The 19,386-nt window shown below is 48.5% G+C and overlaps 2 protein-coding genes across 8 annotated transcripts in view; one reads left to right on the top strand and one right to left on the bottom strand.

Moving 5' to 3' along the window:
- mical3b (microtubule associated monooxygenase, calponin and LIM domain containing 3b) overlaps positions 1–7,305 on the top strand; it is a 58,504-nt gene extending 51,199 nt beyond the window's left edge. For 6 of the 7 annotated variants that reach the window (XM_072377602.1, XM_072377606.1, XM_072377604.1 and 3 more), the window contains 7 exons: positions 1,848–1,898; positions 1,983–2,210; positions 3,970–4,063; positions 4,148–4,198; positions 4,923–5,022; positions 5,196–5,269; positions 5,358–7,305. In XM_072377602.1, coding sequence (XP_072233703.1) covers positions 1,848–1,898; positions 1,983–2,210; positions 3,970–4,063; positions 4,148–4,198; positions 4,923–5,022; positions 5,196–5,269; positions 5,358–5,542 — 783 coding nt within the window. In that variant the 3' untranslated portion in view covers positions 5,543–7,305. The remainder of the gene's footprint in view (positions 1–1,847; positions 1,899–1,982; positions 2,211–3,969; positions 4,064–4,147; positions 4,199–4,922; positions 5,023–5,195; positions 5,270–5,357) is intronic. The other variant, XM_072377605.1, reaches the window with a different exon arrangement.
- Positions 7,306–9,864: 2,559 nt separating this feature from the next.
- On the bottom strand, positions 9,865–19,101 carry lta4h (leukotriene A4 hydrolase). The gene is made up of 19 exons (XM_072377699.1): positions 18,895–19,101; positions 17,867–17,997; positions 17,665–17,785; positions 17,206–17,274; positions 13,931–14,035; positions 13,785–13,837; positions 13,634–13,706; positions 13,416–13,556; positions 13,311–13,334; positions 13,167–13,237; positions 12,982–13,093; positions 12,740–12,884; positions 12,561–12,664; positions 12,306–12,376; positions 12,170–12,224; positions 11,998–12,093; positions 10,444–10,526; positions 10,260–10,364; positions 9,865–10,183 (listed from the first exon to the last, which is right to left on the bottom strand). Exons 1-19 carry the CDS (start codon positions 19,039–19,041, stop codon positions 10,045–10,047), a joined length of 1,845 nt encoding a protein of 614 aa, XP_072233800.1. The 5' UTR covers positions 19,042–19,101; the 3' UTR covers positions 9,865–10,044.
- Between the last annotated feature and the right edge of the window lie 285 nt (positions 19,102–19,386).

Below are 19,386 nucleotides of genomic sequence, written 5' to 3'. Positions count from 1 at the left end.
ACCCTAACCCTACCCTAACCATAACCCTACCCTAACCCTCCTAACTCTAAAGCTACTAACCCTACTAACACTAACCCCTAACCCTACTAACCCCTAACCCTACTAACCCTAACCCTACCAACCCTACTAACCTTACTAACCCTAAACCTCCTAACCCTAAAGCGACTAACCCTACCAACCCTACTAACCCTAAACCTCCTAACCCTAAAGCGACTAACCCTAACCCTACTAACGGTAACCCTACTAATCCTTCTAACCCTACTAACCCTACTAACACTAACCCTACTAACCCTACTAACCCTACTAACCCTAACCCTAAAGCTACTAACCCTACTAACCCTAAAGCTACTAACCCTAAAGCGACTAACCCTAACCCTACTAACGGTAACCCTACTAATCCTTCTAACCCTACTAACCCTACTAACACTAACCCTACTAACCCTACTAACCCTACTAACCCTAACCCTAAAGCTACTAACCCTACTAACCCTAAAGCTACTAACCCTAACCCTAAAGCTACTAACCCCTAACCCTACTAACCCCTAACCCTACTAACCCCTAACCCTGTTAACCCTAACCCTACTAACCCTAACCCTACTAACCCTAACCCTACTAACCCTAACCCTAAAGCTACTAACCCTAACCCTACTAACCCCTAACCCTGTTAACCCTACTGTGGCTAAAGGCAGACACAATGGGCCTAATGCAAGAACTTTTTCGTATTGTTATTCAACAGAATTAACGCTCTTAACTTCGTAAAAGTGTGTAAACGATCTGCGCCACCCGTGCTTGTTTAAGTGCACGAGGATAGTAAATGTGCACATCCAAAATAACACCATATAAGGCTAAGCTTCCTCTCTGCTGTGCCAGGAAGTGTTGAGAATGGCATCAAGGAGCAAAAAGAAGAACTTTACGGGCTCTGAGTTTGAAGTTCTGCTTTCAGATCCAAAAAGGAAAATCTGCCGTTTTTAGCAGTGTCAGCAGCGGAATTACAGGACCTGCTAAAGCAAAGAAATGGGAAGCAATAACGAGTTAATTCTGTGTAAAGCTGTAGTTCATAATGTCACCGAAATGAAGAAGAAATGATTTGATATGAAAATGGCTTAAAAAAAACGTGAAAAGTGCCTTTTAATTTGAACTTGCTGGACAGCGGTGGATGGGAATGTGATGCAACATGTACTGATGAGCTCTGATGACCAAGGGCACGACTCACAGAGGACTGGGACACACCTGATCCGTCTCCAGTCTCCCTCTGAAAGGTTCCCGGGGCCAAAGATCCAAGGGTGGGTTTGGGTTTGATGGGCGTGTTTCTCTCAAGCTGCATATTCCCAGCAGCTCAGTCCTTGGCGATCTAAATCTCTAAGTCTCTGTCTCCCTAACAGAGTCAAATTAACCTTCAATTAGTGCATAATTTAAGTCAAACAGAATAATGTCAGCATAATTATGGGGTATAATGTCTATATTTATTTATGATATCTTCAAAGTAATCTACAATCCATTAGTCAGGCCAACTTGGTTGGAATAACAGATTGGACTATTTTAAGCGTCTGCATCACTCATGAATTCTGTTTGTAGCTGAAAGAAAACTCTAGGTGAAAGGGCTAGTTCTCTTAAATCACTCGTAAATCTGTTCAAACGAGGTTCTTGCATGAGGCCCAATGATGATGGATCAGCCACATGTGCCTCACCTGCTCCTGAACCTCAGTTACCTTGCCCCTGGTTCTCAGACCTGAACTGAAAGTAAAATAAATGAGACTTGACCTGGAATCTGGACTGACTCACCCTGTCTTTATGGAACTGAACCACATCTTTTTCCTGTAGCTCACTCACCATTTTTTCTCCTCCAGCCGGCATATGTTCCTCACGCTCTGGCTTTTAGACGATCATACGCCATAAAGGTACAGCCCTGGTCCTCTTTGAGGGGGGTGGTGGGCCCGTCTGTGAGGTCAGAGGCTGTGACATCTTCACTCTGTCGTTTCCAGAGGCAGCCCCTGAGGAAAAAGGTCCAGGACTCTGACGGACAGTCCTCCTGTCCCACAGAGGTGGTGGGCTTCCTGGTCCCACCAAAGGAGCCATCCAGTCTGAGTGTGAGGGAGACCATGTTCCAAAAGGAGGAAGAAGACCTGGACGCCAAAATCACAAGAAGGGTTCAGAGAGCTGCTCGGAGACAAGCCAAACAGGAACAGCTGAAGAGACTGCATAAGGCTCAGGTGAGTTTACCTGAGGACAGACCAGAATCAGACGAGACAGAGTCCAGTTCAGGGTCAGATTAAACAGTATCCGGTTCAGGGTCAGATTAAACAGAATCCGGTTCAGGACCAGATTAAACAGAATCTGGTCCAGGTTCAGGGTCAGATTAAACAGAATCCAGTTCAGGATCAGATTAAACAGAATCCGGTTCAGGGTGAGATTAAACAGAATCCGGTTCAGGGTCAGATTAAACAGAATCCGGTTCAGATTAAACAGAATCCGGTTCAGGGTCAGATTAAACAGAATCCGGTTCAGGACCAGATTAAACAGAATCCGGTTCAGGACCAGATTAAACAGAATCCGGTTCAGGACCAGATTAGACTGAATCCGTTCAGGACCAGATTAGACTGAATCCGGTTCAGGACCAGATTAAACAGAATCCGGTTCAGGGTCAGATTAACAGAATCCAGTTCAGGACCAGATTAAACAGAATCCAGTTCAGGGTCAGATTAAACAGAATCCAGTTCAGGACCAGATTAAACAGAATCCAGTTCAGGGTCAGATTAAACAGAATCCAGTTCAGGACCAGATTAAACAGAATCCAGTTCAGGATCAGATTAAACAGAATCCGGTTCAGGGTCAGATTAACAGAATCCAGTTCAGGACCAGATTAAACAGAATCCGGTTCAGGATCAGATTAAACAGAATCCAGTTCAGGACCAGATTAAACAGAATCCAGTTCAGGGTCAGATTAAACAGAATCCAGTTCAGGACCAGATTAAACAGAATCCAGTTCAGGATCAGATTAAACAGAATCCGGTTCAGGATCAGATTAAACAGAATCCGGTTCAGGACCAGATTGAACAGAATCCAGTTCAGGGTCAGATTAACAGAATCCAGTTCAGGGTCAGATTAGACAGAATCCGGTTCAGGATCAGATTAAACAGAATCCGGTTCAGGACCAGATTGAACAGAATCCAGTTCAGGGTCAGATTAGACAGAATCCGGTTCAGGATCAGATTAAACAGAATCCGGTTCAGGATCAGATTAAACAGAATCCGATTCAGGATCAGATTAAACAGAATCCGATTCAGGATCAGATTAAACAGAATCCAGTTCAGGGTCAGATTAAACAGAATCCGGTTCAGGACCAGATTAGACAGAATCCGGTTCAGGATCAGATTAAACAGAATCCGATTCAGGATCAGATTAAACAGAATCCAGTTCAGGGTCAGATTAAACAGAATCTGGTCCAGGTTCAGTGTCAGATTAAACAGAATCCGGTTCAGGACCAGATTGAACAGAATCCAGTTCAGGGTCAGATTAGACAGAATCCGGTTCAGGATCAGATTAAACAGAATCCGATTCAGGATCAGATTAAACAGAATCCTGTTCAGGACCAGATTAGACAGAATCCGATTCAGGATCAGATTAAACAGAATCCGATTCAGGATCAGATTAAACAGAATCCAGTTCAGGATCAGATTAGACAGAATCCGGTTCAGGATCAGATTAAACAGAATCCGATTCAGGATCAGATTAAACAGAATCCGGTTCAGGACCAGATTAAACAGAATCCGGTTCAGGATCAGATTAGACAGAATCCGGTTCAGGATCAGATTAAACAGAATCCGATTCAGGATCAGATTAAACAGAATCCGGTTCAGGACCAGATTAAACAGAATCCGGTTCAGGATTAGATTAAACAGAATCCGGTTCAGGACCAGATTGGATCCGGTTCAGGGAAAGTACCGTGATGTTCTGTCCTGTTTGTCTCAGCTGATCCAGAGACAGCTGCAGCAGGTGGAGGAGAAGCAGAGACAGCTGGAGGAGAGAGGAGTGATGGTGGAGCGAGTTCTTCGGGGAGAAGCAGGTAAAAACACACAATATGGAGGCAGAGAGAACACCTGAGAGTTGCACCTGAACCCACCTGAGTGTCTGCCTCTGTTTCTGTCAGACTACTGGGAGGATTCCAGCTACAATCCAGATGTGGAGCTGCACCTGGGAGGTTAGTTCACCTGTTTCCCACCATAGACAGTTTCCTTCCTTGTATTCAATTCAATTCAATTCAGTTTTATTTATATAGCACCAAATTACAACAATTGTCATCTCAAGGCACTTAAATAATAAAGTCCAATTCAAGCCAATTGGAATTCAATTCATTGTAATCATAATCCAATTAATTCATATGGAGCCGATTCAAAAATAATATCCGAGCTAAGGAAACCAACAGATTGGACCGAAACTTGTCTTCAGTCCAATCTCCCGTCCTGAGCCTCTTTAATCGTGCACATGAGCGTTAGCTGCAAGCTGCCTGTTGCAAAACTCATTTCTTAATAAAGTATTTTCTGATTCTGAAGGTGTTTAGCATCACAGCGTTTCTCTGTGCGTTTATTGCATGAAACTGATCTGACGGAGGCTTTTATCCAAAGACTCTTCAGGTGAGGAGTCACTGCTCTGAATGAGTCTGCGACCGGCTCTTTCATTTCAGGATATTTCCAGAAGGCATCATGACTGTCTGAGTCAGCAGAGAACCTAATCCATCTGTGGACCGGTTCATAAACACGTTCATGTGTTCATTAGTCTGTGATTTATGATGTAAACGGTCCACCAAACTTCTAACGACTCCATGGAGCAAAGAAGTGTCGCGTTTGTGCCGTTTCCACGTCACCGTGAGGTCCCGGCTGGGCTGTCTCCTCTCATAATGTGACGCCATGTGTGCCTGTCTGCAGGACTGGGCAAACTGGATAATCCGGCTCTGATGCAGCAGTGGTTCCGGCTGGTCCAGCAGAAGAACTCTCTGGTTCGATATGAGTCTGAACTCATCATATTGTGAGTATTTGGCCTTTTAGCTGCGGCTCAGAGCTGGAAGAAGCTCCTGCTGCGTGTTTAGATGAATCGGACTTGGATCTGGACAGGGTTGGGTTGGGGTACCCTACCCTAACCCAACCCTAACCCTAACCCTAACCCTAACCCTAACCCATGGTTGTGGTTTTGTGTTTCAGTGCTCGTGAGCTGGAGCTGGAGGACAGACAGAGTCGGCTGCAGCAGGAGCTCAGAGAGAGGATGGCTGTGGATGGTAGAATTCAGTTTTATTGACCATCTTTAAAGACATTAAAACACTTGTGTGTGCTGAATATGAAGCCGTCCTCCTGCTATGTGTGCAGACCACCTGAAGGGGGAGGAGCAGCTGGCCGAGGAACGTCTGATCCTGGAGGAGATGTTGGAGGTGGTGGAGCAGAGGGATGCTCTGGTGTCCCTGCTGGAGGAGCAGCGGCTACAGGAGTGCCAGGAAGACCGGGACCTTGAGCAGGTCATGATAAGTGATGGAGTGACACTCAGCTGGGCCTGAAACTGGTCTGAACTGGACTGAATCCCAGCAAAACCTGAATGAAAACAGACTCCTGGACAGTTAGAACCAGAACAAAACATGGACCTGATAGAGGTGGTTTGATTATGATTTTGGGCGTAGCATTCGGTGGAGGTTTGGCTCCATCAGCAGTGCACCTGTGGTTCAGGTTTGAAACATTGCCATGTTACATCCCATCAGTGTTCCTAGGTTCAACTCCTCCCCTCCTGGTCCATTCCAGCCAATCATGGCTCCGAACTGGACAATAAAAGAACCATGGATCTGTACTTCTGCGCCTTTTAGCCACTTTGTTACCACTGACACCCTGCCTTTGTGTAGCTTTTTGTTAAGTTTGTCTTGGCTGTTGATTTAAAATATGTTTAAATGAGGAGATTTCTCCTGGGGAAGCCACATGATTGGGGGCTCGTCCGGGATTTCAACCCAAGATCTTTATGAAAATAAAAAAAAAAGTAAACAATGATTTACATAAAAATGTCTACAACCAACATATCAAAAGTCTATGACCTACACAACCACAGGGTGTAAGTGGCAACCGAGTGACCAATAGGCACGGAAGATCACCGGTTCTTTTATTGCTCAGTCATCACCCATGATTGGCTGAAGTAGGGGAGGAGTCAGACCTTGGAAACAGCTCAGCAACACACCCCTATTTCACGGTTTTATGCCTTCGTATAGCGACAACAAAGGATTCTTTATCTTTATCAATGTAACGTTGGTGGATGTAACACTGCAGTTCGGACTAAAACTGACATGGAGAGTGAAATGCTAACATGATGCACGTTAGCATGCTAATGCTAACAGCTACTGTAACACGTCCATGCTAGCTTTGTTGTAAAATCAATGACAGGGACATTAATTGTTAATTAGATTCTGCCTGATCTGTGCAGTTCTGATTGATTTCTCTGAAGGTCCACCAGCCAATCAATGATCACACAGGAAAAGAGAGCGGTTTGTGGTCGTAATTTAACATCCAAAGTTTGATGAACAGATGAAGCCATTTGTTTTAAAGCTTGTTTCTGTAGTCTGACATTGTTCAACAATATGTACAAAGTCACATCATTTCAGATTTACACACTGACAGTTTCAAAGTCCTCACAACAGGCTTCATTTTCTTTTTTCTCTCAGAGCCACCGTCTGATTCACTTTGTTTCTGAGCACCAAGCCCAGTGTAAAGGATTCAGGCTTAAATGGATCATGGAAACTGGTGCTGGGAATCAAACTGGACCACAGGCATTCTGAAATAAACTTTGAGTGAATCAGGGTGAATTTGCTGCTCTTTCATCAGCTGCTGAACCTCCCCTCCATGGGCCCAGTATTTACTTTGCTTGGGATCTAATTTAAGATGGATAGATGATGCTTTAAGCTTTAAACTCGGCCTCTGGGTCTAACAACTGTTGCATAAAGGGTAAAAAAACCCTGACAAAATCTTGGTGTGCAAAGGCATTAATGAGAACCAGTGGTTTGACACGTTTTCATGTCGTAACATGAAAAATATCAGGAAACGTGAAACTTTCTGCAACAACTTTTGTGTATTTTGTGGATTAATCAGACATTTTTGTAACATGGAACAACAACGTAACCACGGCAGCAGGACTCCTTTTTTTACGTGTGAGCTGACCATCATGTGACCTGCTGCTGCCTGCCTTACCTCCTCTGCCTCACCTGCCATCTGATCAATAGCCTGATGCTGTGTGATGTGTTGTCCTGAAACTCTTCTTCTTATGTTGTGTAATAAATAACTCGTGTCTCTATTTCTTCTGGCGTGTTCATCTTAAACTATCAGTGCTTTAAAAGAAGCTCATACAGTGGTTTTATTTCTGTTTTACTGGGATGTAAGTGGACTTTTGGGGGATTTTATCTGTTGATCAACGCAACACGCCGACCGGAACATGTTTTAGCTGTAAAACAAACAAGTGATGGAAAAATGAAGAAAACTTGAGCCTGTGTAAGTATCCCAGCTGAATACATCTGAGTTCTGCTGGTGTTCAGCAGTCTGTGAGTCACAGACTCTCAGCTGCTTGGAGGTCTGAGCTCTGACTGAAACATTGAAACGTTTCCCCTTAAAGGGTTAGGGTTAGGGTGCTGTTAGCCCAGTGCTGTTAGCCCGGTGCTGTTAGCCCGGTGCTGTTAGCCCAGTGCTGTCAGCCCAGTGCTGTTAGCTCAGTGCTGTTAGGTTAGGGTTAGCTCAGTGCTGTTAGCTCAGTGCTGTTAGCTCAATGCTGTTAGCCCAGTGCTGTCAGCCCAGTGCTGTTAGGTTAGGGTTAGCTCAGTGCTGTCAGCTCAGTGCTGTTAGCCCAGTGCTGTTAGCTCAGTGCTGTTAGCTCAATGCTGTTAGCCCAGTGCTGTTAGCCCAGTGCTGTTAGGTTAGGGTTAGCTCAGTGCTGTTAGCTCAGTGCTGTTAGCTAAATGCTGTTAGCTAAATGCTGTTAGTCCAGTGCTGTTAGCTCAGTGCTGTTAGGTTAGGGTTAGCTCAGTGCTGTCAGCTCAGTGCTGTTAGCCCAGTGCTGTTAGCTCAGTGCTGTTAGCTCAATGCTGTTAGCCCAGTGCTGTTAGCCCAGTGCTGTTAGGTTAGGGTTAGCTCAGTGCTGTTAGCTCAGTGCTGTTAGCTCAGTGCTGTCAGCTCAGTGGGGTTAGCCCAGCGCTGTTAGCTCGGTGCTGTTAGGTTAGGGTTAGCCCAGTGCTGTTAGCTCAGTGCTGTTAGCTCAATGCTGTTAGCAGCCAGCTGAGAGTCATCGTCCTGCTGGAAACTGAACCTCCATCCCAGTCTCACATCTCTGGAAGACTGAAATCATCCCCTCAGTTCTGACCAGTTTCCCTGCGGATGGAAAACATCCGACAGCATGATGCTGCCACCACCATGCTTCACTGTGCTTGTTTTTTTATTTTTATCACATGTTGTTAAAAACTTCAGTTTTTGACTCATCTGACCAAAGTTCCCTCTTTGGAATAACCATAGTCTGTCTTTCTCTCCTCTTCCCCATAAAATCCATCTTGAACTGCTGCTTTTTCACAGTGACCTTTGACCTCTGGGTTTTTCCCTTGTTCTTGCTGTCAAACACATTTCTCAAACTGTTGCTTTATGTTAACAGACAAACGAGGGTGAAACTTTTGGGTCATGAAAGCTTCAGCTGAAGGCAGAAAGAGGAACAATCGACATCCTGTCAGGCTGAACCGAAGGTTGATGTAACTCTGTTTGGATCATCCTCTCTCTGTGATGTCCGAGTCCTGATCAGTCTGTAAATTCTCTCATTGACCATTCAGGCTGCAGCTTTTTATCAGAAGAACAGAAGAACACGCTCCCCTCCTCAGCCCCACATTTCAGATCGATGCAGTGAACTGATGCTGTGCAGCTTTTGGACCCAACTGCTGCCTTTAACACCGTTTCACAGCATCCTCAGAAGTTCTGTGGTTAGCATTAACTCATTTGGAGCTTCACAGTTAAATGTTCCTTCATTTCTTAGCACATTCTAAACAAACTAATCTGCCTATAAAGACTAAAAGAAAAGGTTTAATGTCAGTTGAGACCAGGATAGATTTGAATTTCCTTCATCCCCAAACCCAAACTGGCATCCTGGCATGAGGATGACCTTGAGCTACACGACCCTGACGATCATCTTTTCGACAGCTCTTTTAAATTTGTTTGACACAAACTCAGCTGGAAAATGAGCTTCTTTCAGAGAAGAACTCTGACTTTGACCAACCAGCTGCCATTAGTCTGAGATCTGCTCAGACTTTAGAAACTTTTAAGCCTTTTTTCTCATTTGTTTTTGATCTGAGCAAAACTGGACATCCTGATTTTATCCAGTCTTACTTTTATGTGTTCCATACGTAGAATCGACACATTTTAAAGATGTTTTTACTAATTCTGTTGATTGTAAAAGGTAAAAATGATAAAAGAAACTTTGTTTTAGGACGTCTTTAATGTGTTTTCCACAGATTAAGTATTGATTCTGGGAACGATGCCACAGTTTTCTGTCAGTTGAGCAGGTGTGAACGAGTGTTTGTGGCTTCAGACTTTGGTTGGTTTCACAAACATTTACAACTAAAACCACCTGACGAACGTTTTTAAAGTTGTTACAGCTGCAGAAATTACTGTTTGCTTCAGTTTTACAGGATTTTTGTGGTGGATCAGCTTTTTATTCATTGGTTTCAACTTTAACAACTGTTAAATCTCAATGTGAAGCAGGCAGATAATGGAAACTGGTGAAATTTAAGAGAATATTCCTTTACATTTCAATCTGTGACCGTTCTCACTTCAGTCACGTTTAATAAGATGAGTTTTGAATAAACGACACGACACAGAGTTCAGGTCCAAGTTTATTTCTGTATAAAATCATTTTTCTGTCAGATTAAACATTTCAAACTGACAAAAAACCCAAATACTGAAACCTGTGACGGCCAATTGGATCTATAGTTTAATACTTTAACAGACTGGCGCCCGGTCTCGCTGCCTGGCGCCCGGTCTCGCTGCCTGGCGCCCGGTCTTACTTCTTGGCAGTGCCGGTAGCGTCCAACTTCAGGTCCTTGGTGACCAGTCCGGCTGTGACGGGATGCATCTCAGCTCGATGAGCAACAAAGACTCGAACGCCCTCATCGTGAAACTTGTCAAAGTTACAAACCTCCCTGAAGAGAAAGAAGACTCGTGAGTCACTGCATGAGAAATCTGAAGCGTCGCCGGGGTTCGGTTCAGTCTGAATACCTGAAGAGCGGTCGGGTGAACTTCATCCTGCCCTGCTCGGTCGCCATCTTCAGCGCGAGCGGAACGGCTTCCTCCCACTTGGACCGAACACACAGCTTCAGCCACCTGGAACGAGAACAACCAATCAGCAAGAAGCTTCACGAGGAGGAGGAGCTTAAATTAAAGGAAACTATTGGCTGTTCACCTGAAGCGGATCTCTGAGTTTGTGGAGGCATTCAGGTCGTAAACCTCCTGCATCTTCTTCACGTGAGTCAGAGGAAGCGGATCCTACAGAACAAAGGACAGAAGCCTTGGTGAGTCAGAGTGGACTTTGGAGAACTGAAGTGGACCCCAAGGACCTGAAATGGACCCCAAGGAAATGAAGTGGACCCCAAGGACATGAAGTGGACCCCAAGGACGTGAAGTGGACCCCAAGGACGTGAAGTGGACCCCAAGGACAAGAAGTGGACCCCAAAGACATGAAGTGGACCCCAAAGGACAAGAAGTGGACCCCAAGGAGATGAAGTGGACCCCATGGACATGAAGTGGACCCCAAGGAGATGAACTGGACCCCATGGAAATGAAGTGGACCCCAAGGAGATGAAGTGGACCCCAAGGAGATGAAGTGGACCCCATGGACATGAAGTGGACCCTAAGGAAATGAAGTGGACCCCAAGGAGATGAAGTGGACCCCAAGGAGATGAAGTGGACCCCATGGAAATGAAGTGGACCCCAAGGAAATGAAGTGGACCCCAAGGAAATGAAGTGGACCCCAAGGAAATGAAGTGGACCCCAAATACATGAAGTGGACCCCTAAGACATGAAGTGGACCCCAAAGGACAAGAAATGGACCCCAAGGAAATGAAGTGGACCCCAAAGACATTAAGTGGACCCCAAGGAGATGAAGTGGACCCCATGGAAATGAAGTGGACATGAAGTGGACCCCAAGGAGATGAAGTGGACCCCATGGAAATGAAGTGGACCCTAAGGACATGAAGTGGACCCCATGGAAATGAAGTGGACATGAAGTGGACCCCAAGGAGATGAAGTGGACCCCATGGAAATGAAGTGGACCCTAAGGACATGAAGTGGACCCCAAGGAGATGAAGTGGACCCCAAAGACATGAAGTGGACCCCATGGAAATGAAGTGGACATGAAGTGGACCCCAAGGAGATGAAGTGGACCCAAAGAACATGAAGTGGACCCCAAGGAGATGAAGTGGACCACAAGGACATGAAGTGGACCCCAAGGAGATGAAGTGGACCACAAGGACATGATGTGGACCCCAAAGACATGAAGTGGACCCTAAGGACATGAAGTGGACCCCATGGAAATGAAGTGGACATGAAGTGGACCCCAAGGAGATGAAGTGGACCCAAAGAACATGAAGTGGACCCCAAGGAGATGAAGTGGACCCCAAGGACATGATGTGGACCCCAAAGACATGAAGTGGACCCCATGGAAATGAAGTGGACCCCAAAGACATGAAGTGGACCCCAAGGACATGAAGTGGACCCAAAGAACATGAAGTGGACCCCAAGGAGATGAAGTGGACCCCAAGGACATGATGTGGACCCCAAAGACATGAAGTGGACCCCATGGAAATGAAGTGGACCCCAAAGACGTGAAGTGGACCCCAAGGACGTGAAGTGGACCCCAAGGACGTGAAGTGGACCCCAAGGACGTGAAGTGGACCCCAAGGACGTGAAGTGGACCCCAAGGACGTGAAGTGGAGTGCGATGAGCTGCTGTGTTGTACCTCGTGAAGCAGCAGTGACAGGAACTCTACGACCTGGTGGGATGACAGCATCTTCACATCAGACTGGTTAAAGCTGTTCAGGTCCTGGTCTTTGGCCTGAGGGGGACAGGGAGAAGGCTTTAAACAGATCATAAATCAACCAGAACGGGTCCATTATCGGTGCAGGTCTTACCTTGATCCACCTCTGGCACAAAGCAATGCAGGCGTCAGCCAAAGTAGTATCATACCTGAAACATGACGATGACCAATCAGAACAGGCAGATTAGGATTCAATGAGGACTCAGAGAGCTCTGACTGGATCCACTTACTGAGGTTTGACAGGAGGCATCCCAGGTGTGAACATCCACCCGTTCCAGTCCACCTTGTTCAGGATGTCAACCTGAGAAACGACAGTTCGTTTGATTCCTGAACGCAACAAGCTCACTTTGTCCAGCTTGTTCTGAAACGTTCTAATCTAATCTTTTTTCAATAGGTTCTCGATCAACATCAACCAGCCTGACTGTGAAACACCTGAGGCCTCACGGGTTGCTGTGATCTCACCTGGGGGTTCAGGTGTTCCTCACCTTGTCTTTGAAGTAGGTGAACAGGTAGTTTTTCCACTCTTCTGTGGTGACGCTGCTGTAGGCAAAGAGCTGAATGTACGACTTCACAAAACCCATGAACACCTCTGAGGGAAACAAACAGGTGCATCAGCACAGGAGCACGTATCTGGTGAGTGCACAGGTGTGTGGAAAGGTGTTACCTGGCCCTCCCATCAGCTCTTCAAGGTGGTACAGAAGAGCAAAGCCCTTCTCATAGGGCACGGAGGAGAAGGCGTCGTCAGGGTCAACGTCCTGCAGACTGGGGACCAGGTTAGTCAGAGGGTTGTTGGCTCCAAAGGTGTTTACCTGAGGGATGAAATGCACAGGTGAGGGCAGGAAAAGGTAACAGTACGAAGTTGGTACATGTGTACAAATCTGGTGAAGGCAGAGTTCAGGTCCTCACAGATTCCTGCAGGTCCTTCCAGCCACCCATGGCTTTAAACTGTCTGAACTGTTCACTCTGCATACACCTGCCAATCATCCTCTCCAGGTAGACCGTGTGACCTTCGTTCAGCCTGAGGACACAACCACCCGAATGTGAAACACTGACCCGAATGCAAGGATCCAAACTCGTTTTTATTCGTTTACCAAAAGTGTTCCCAGGTCTTGTTGGTCACCAGGTTACCAGTCCAGCTGTGGGAGATCTCGTGGGCGATCACCTGAATGGAACATAAATGAGCACACCTGCAACATGAGCAGCAACAGGTGTGGCGACTCGGGCGTTTTACTCACGTTGGACAGAGATTTGTCTCCAGCCTGGAAAAAGAGACAGGATACGCCTGATCAGCACAGGTCACATGATGCAGAGAGAAGTCAGCTGACTTAGTTTATGTTTACCAGCAGGGTGGGCGTGGCAAAGGTGAGACAAGGGTTCTCCATGCCGCCGTACGGGAAGGAAGGAGGAAGAACCAGGATGTCGTACTGACCCCACACATATGGTCCAGCCAGGTCCTCAGCCGTCTTCAGCATGGTCTCAGTCTGATGGACACCAGCTCAGGTGAGTTCACTACATTAGCCGAGTTAAGCTGCCTGGCCCAGTTACCATGGTGACTTACCTCTGAGAACTCAAACGCTGCTTTATCCACAAACTCCTTCTCTGACCAGACTCTGGACCTTGGACCGATCTGCCTGTGACCCAGTCAGAACACAGAAATACTGTTACCTGCACAGGTAACACAATGACATCATAGGTTAAACAGACACTACCTGCTCTCCAGTGCTCCAACCACAATGGCTATCAGGTAGGAAGGCATGGGCACCTGAAAGCGGGGGGAGGAAGTGACAATTATACCTGAGCTCAGGTGATGTTGATGATGTGTATATGAAGTGAAGAAGAAGAGGGCGACACCTACCGGCTGTCTGAACCTGTAGATGATGCGGGAGGCGTCCTGAGGATCGGCCTCCTGTCCGTCTCTCACAGCGCTCATCACAGCCACCAGATCCTTAGGGACAGACACCTGAGAGACGGGTACACAGATACAAACACCTGAGAGACGGGTACACAGATACACGCACCTGAGAGACGGGTACACAGATACAAACACCTGAGAGACGGGTACACAGATACAAACACCTGAGAGACGGGTACACAGATACACACACCTGAGAGACGGGTACACAGATACACACACCTGAGAGACGGAGACACGCACCTGAGGAACCCGAGAGACGGGTACACACGTCCCCGAGGAACCCGAGAGACGGGTACACAGATACACACACCCGAAGGACGGAGACACAGATACACACACCTGAGAGACGGAGACACGCACCCGAGAGACAGAGACACGCACCCGAGAGACAGAGACACGCACCCGAGAGACAGAGACACGCACCCGAGAGACAGAGACACGCACCCGAGGAACCTGAGAGACGGGTACAGACGCACCCCGAGAGAGACGGTTACAGACGCACCCGAGAGACAGAGACACGCACCCGAGAGACAGAGACACGCACCCGAGAGAGACGGTTACAGACGCACCCCGAGAGAGACGGTTACAGACGCACCCGAGAGACAGAGACACGCACCCGAGAGACAGAGACACGCACCCGAGAGACAGAGACACGCACCCGAGGAACCTGAGAGACGGGTACAGACGCACCCGAGAGAGACGGTTACAGACGCACCCCGAGAGAGACGGTTACAGACGAACCCCGAGAGACAGAGACACGCACCCGAGGAACCCGAGAGACGGGTACAGACGCACCCGAGAGACGGTTACAGACGCACCCGAGAGACAGAGACACGCACCCGAGGAACCCGAGAGACGGGTACAGACGCACCCGAGAGACGGTTACAGACGCACCCGAGGAACCCGAGAGACGGGTACAGACGCAACCGAGAGACGGGTACAGACGCACCCGAGAGACGGGTACAGACGCACCCGAGAGACAGAGACACGCACCCGAGGAACCCGAGAGACGGGTACAGACGCACCCGAGAGACGGTTACAGACGCACCCGAGGAACCCGAGAGACGGGTACAGACGCACCCGAGAGAGACGGTTACAGACGCACCCGAGGAACCCGAGAGACGGGTACAGACGCACCCGAGAGAGACGGTTACAGACGCACCCCGAGAGAGACGGTTACACACGAACCCGAGAGACAGAGACACGCACCCGAGAGACGGAGACACGCACCCGAGAGACAGAGACACGCACCCGAGGAACCTGAGAGACGGGTACAGACGCACCCGAGAGAGACGGTTACAGACGCACCCCGAGAGAGACGGTTACAGACGCACCCCGAGAGAGACGGTTACAGACGCACCCCGAGAGAGACGGTTACAGACGCACCCCGAGAGAGACGGTTACAGACGCACCCGAGAGACAGAGACACGCACCCGAGGAACCCGAGAGACGGGTACAGACGCACCCGAGAGACGGTTACAGACGCACCCGAGGAACCCGAGAGACGGGTACAGACGCACCCGAGAGAGACGGTTACAGACGCACCCCGAGAGAGACGGTTACAGACGCACCCCGAGAGAGACGGTTACACACGAACCCGAGAGACAGAGACACGCACCCGAGGAACCCGAGAGACGGGTACAGACGCACCCCGAGAGAGACGGTTACAGACGCACCCGAGGAACCCGAGAGACGGGTACAGACGCACCCGAGAGACGGGTACAGACGCACCCGAGAGACGGGTACAGACGCACCCGAGGAACCCGAGAGACGGGTACAGACGCACCCCGAGAGAGACGGTTACAGACGCACCCGAGAGAGACGGTTACAGACGCACCCGAGAGACGGGTACAGACGCACCCGAGGAACCCGAGAGACGGGTACAGACGCACCCGAGAGACGGGTACAGACGCACCCGAGAGACGGGTACAGACGCACCCGAGGAACCCGAGAGACGGGTACAGACGCACCCGAGAGACGGTTACAGACGCACCCGAGAGAGACGGTTACAGACGCACCCGAGAGAGACGGTTACAGACGCACCCCGAGAGAGACGGTTACAGACGCACCCCGAGAGACGGGTACAGACGCACCCGAGGAACCCGAGAGACGGGTACAGACGCACCCGAGAGAGACGGTTACAGACGCACCCGAGAGAGACGGTTACAGACGCACCCGAGAGACGGTTACACACGAACCCGAGAGACGGGTACAGACGCACCCGAGGAACCCGAGAGACGGGTACAGACGCACCCGAGAGAGACGGTTACAGACGCACCCGAGAGAGACGGTTACAGACGCACCCGAGAGACGGGTACAGACGCACCCGAGAGAGACGGTTACAGACGCACCCGAGGAACCCGAGAGACGGGTACAGACGCACCCGAGAGAGACGGTTACAGACGCACCCGAGAGAGACGGGTACAGACGCACCCGAGAGAGACGGGTACAGACGCACCCGAGAGAGACGGGTACAGACGCACCCGAGGAACCCGAAAGACGGGTACAGACGCACCCGAGGAACCCGAGAGACGGTTACAGACGCACCCCGAGAGAGACGGTTACAGACGCACCCGAGAGAGACGGGTACAGACGCACCCGAGAGAGACGGGTACAGACGCACCCGAGAGAGACGGGTACAGACGCACCCGAGGAACCCGAGAGACAAGGAATCTAACTCCAGACTTTCAGGATGGGGAATGTTTCTGTCCAGGTTCTATTAAAATCAACCTGACTCAACAATGTCAACAAATGTGTGTTACCTGAGCAGCTGTGTGTGTGTGTTACCTGAGCAGCTGTGTGTGTTACCTGAGCAGCTGTGTGTGTTACCTGAGCAGCTGTGTGTGTTACCTGAGCAGCTGTGTGTGTGTGTTACCTGAGCAGCTGTGTGTGTGTGTTACCTGAGCAGCTGTGTGTGTTACCTGAGCAGCTGTGTGTGTTACCTGAGCAGCTGTGTGTGTTACCTGAGCAGCTGTGTGTGTTACCTGAGCAGCTGTGTGTGTTACCTGAGCAGCTGTGTGTGTTACCTGAGCAGCTGTGTGTGTTACCTGAGCAGCTGTGTGTGTTACCTGAGCAGCTGTGTGTGTTACCTGAGCAGCTGTGTGTGTTACCTGAGCAGCTGTGTGTGTTACCTGAGCAGCTGTGTGTGTTACCTGAGCAGCTGTGTGTGTTACCTGAGCAGCTGTGTGTGTTACCTGAGCAGCTGTGTGTGTTACCTGAGCGTAGTAGGAGTGTTTGATTGAAGGACTGTCCTGACAGGGGATCATACTCCTGCAGTGATGAGCCTGTCAGACAAACAAAGACACAACTCAGTGTTTTCATGGAGAGGTTCTGTTCAGTCAAACTGCAGGATGACCTTTGATGGAGAAACCGCTTCAAACCGGTTTAAAACAGGAAGAAACACAATTCTGTGGAAATTAACAGTTTGTTGGCCAACGTTGTAGTTTCACAAAGTTTTGTGTGCCAACGGTTGCGCAGGGAAACCGTAGAGTGGAGGCAGAGCTGACTTCCTTCCACTTTCTTTTAACCAGACTGATGAAGCACCTAAAGATCTTTATTCTTACATCAGACTGTCCCAATTTGACCTCTTTACTGTCTGTAACTCTGACACTTTCCCATCAGTGTGTTACAGAAACCGCTCTGCCACAAACTGAATGTGTTCCAACAGTCCGCACCTGACACTGGCTGAACAGGTAGGGCTGTTTCTTCCCTGCAGTCTGCTCAGGTGTGAGCCACTGCAGCGCAGACGCCAGCGGAGACGTCTCATAGGCCACCTCCACGATAACATGCTGCCCCCTGATTGGTCCAGACACACACAAGGGTTCAGTTTGAGAACTATAAAATGTGAGAGAACAGAGCGGCAGGACGGCGGGTCACCTGGACAGCTCAAAGGGCAGCGTGATGTCCAGCGGCGTCCCCTTGAAGCTGTGTTTTGGGCCCAAACTGAAGCGGGCCGCCTGCTGGTTGGCCGACACTGAGGCGATGGCGAGGTCTTTGGTGTCCAAAGTCTGCAGCAGATAAAAAGAAACTTTGATTAATGAAGGTCACACCTGCTGAGTCAGCTGATCAGACTGCTGCTGTTACACCTGTCCGACCAGAAGGAAGTCCAGGTTAATACAGGCAGCCCAGTCGTCTTCTTTCTCCACCACATCAAAATATTACTTTATTTACTGTATTTTTGTCAAAGATGCCTCATTTATACTTTTTATAGAGAGATAATGTTATTTTCTGCTTTTCTCAGGTGACACACCTGCCCCAACATGTTAACCTGAACACCAAATCCAGTCATTCAGCATCAATTTATACTTCTGGAGCCAAATGTCCTGCAAAAGCAAGGTTTAATATTTCTTTCTCTGTTTTCATGCTGACACCAAAGATGAAACTGCACAAATGAAAAGTTTAGAATATATATGAGCCAAACTCTGTTATCAGAGGCTGTTTAAACACAGCAGCTGAAGCGTCCTTATCTTCATATCTTAAGACGTCCTGATCAGTTTTCATTTCTGACAGCTCAGCCTTCAAGTCAAAGTCCAACATCACAGTCCCACCAAACTCCATTCTAAAAAACAGCATTTTAATGTGTCCTAATGTACAACTTCACCCAAGACTGGAGTCAGTAAATCAGATTAAATCCAATTTAAAACTGGGGCCGAATCACAGAGAGACACCTGAAGGATGGGAAGACTTTATAACCACAGCCGAACCTGCGGCCATCAGCCGCAGAATTAAACTCAGAACCGGACTGAAGTTCCACACCTGTGTGCTGCTCGGTTATAACACGCACCAGACTCAATGTAAAATTTCAGCCTGTTTTAGGCTCGTAGGTCTGACCTCACGAGCACTTCACGGGCTGGACAGAGACCGAGAACGCGCACAGGCCAGTGGACCGCGTCCGTTTACGTTACCAGAGCAGAGAAGTGGTCCTCCAGCGCCTCCACAGTCAGCGCCACCTTCCCCTTGATCACGTGCCTGTCGAAGTCCACGTGCAGGAGCAGGTTCAGGTGTTTGGTGAGGCACCTGGAGAACGAGGAGAAGGAGCAGGGGTCCGACATGCTGACTGTCCGGTAACCACGGAGAGACTGAAGCGACTCATGCACACACCGCCCGGTTATCTACCGGAAGCCGCTGCATAAACATCCGGACCGGCCTTTTCACAATAAAACCAGGGTTCGTGCTTTTATTTCAGGCCTTTGAGATGATGATTTATAAATGCTCAAGTTCATCTGTAACCTAAAAATATAGTTTAATTTAGGGATTTGGGACATTCTGCTCAGTTTTCCACTGTTATAAAGTCATAAAATGTTCTGATCATCAAGTAAAGAGGTGGCTGTGATGTTATGTCGGTGAGAGTCTGACATTAGCTGCAGTGTTTGCTCCTATTATTGATCCTATTATTG

Source organism: Leuresthes tenuis, unplaced genomic scaffold, assembly GCF_036924035.1.
Source record: "Leuresthes tenuis unplaced genomic scaffold, fLeuTen1.0.hap1 SCAF_23, whole genome shotgun sequence".
Taxonomy (NCBI): Eukaryota; Metazoa; Chordata; class Actinopteri; order Atheriniformes; family Atherinopsidae; genus Leuresthes; species Leuresthes tenuis.
This window is presented reverse-complemented; position numbering and strand designations above follow the sequence as displayed.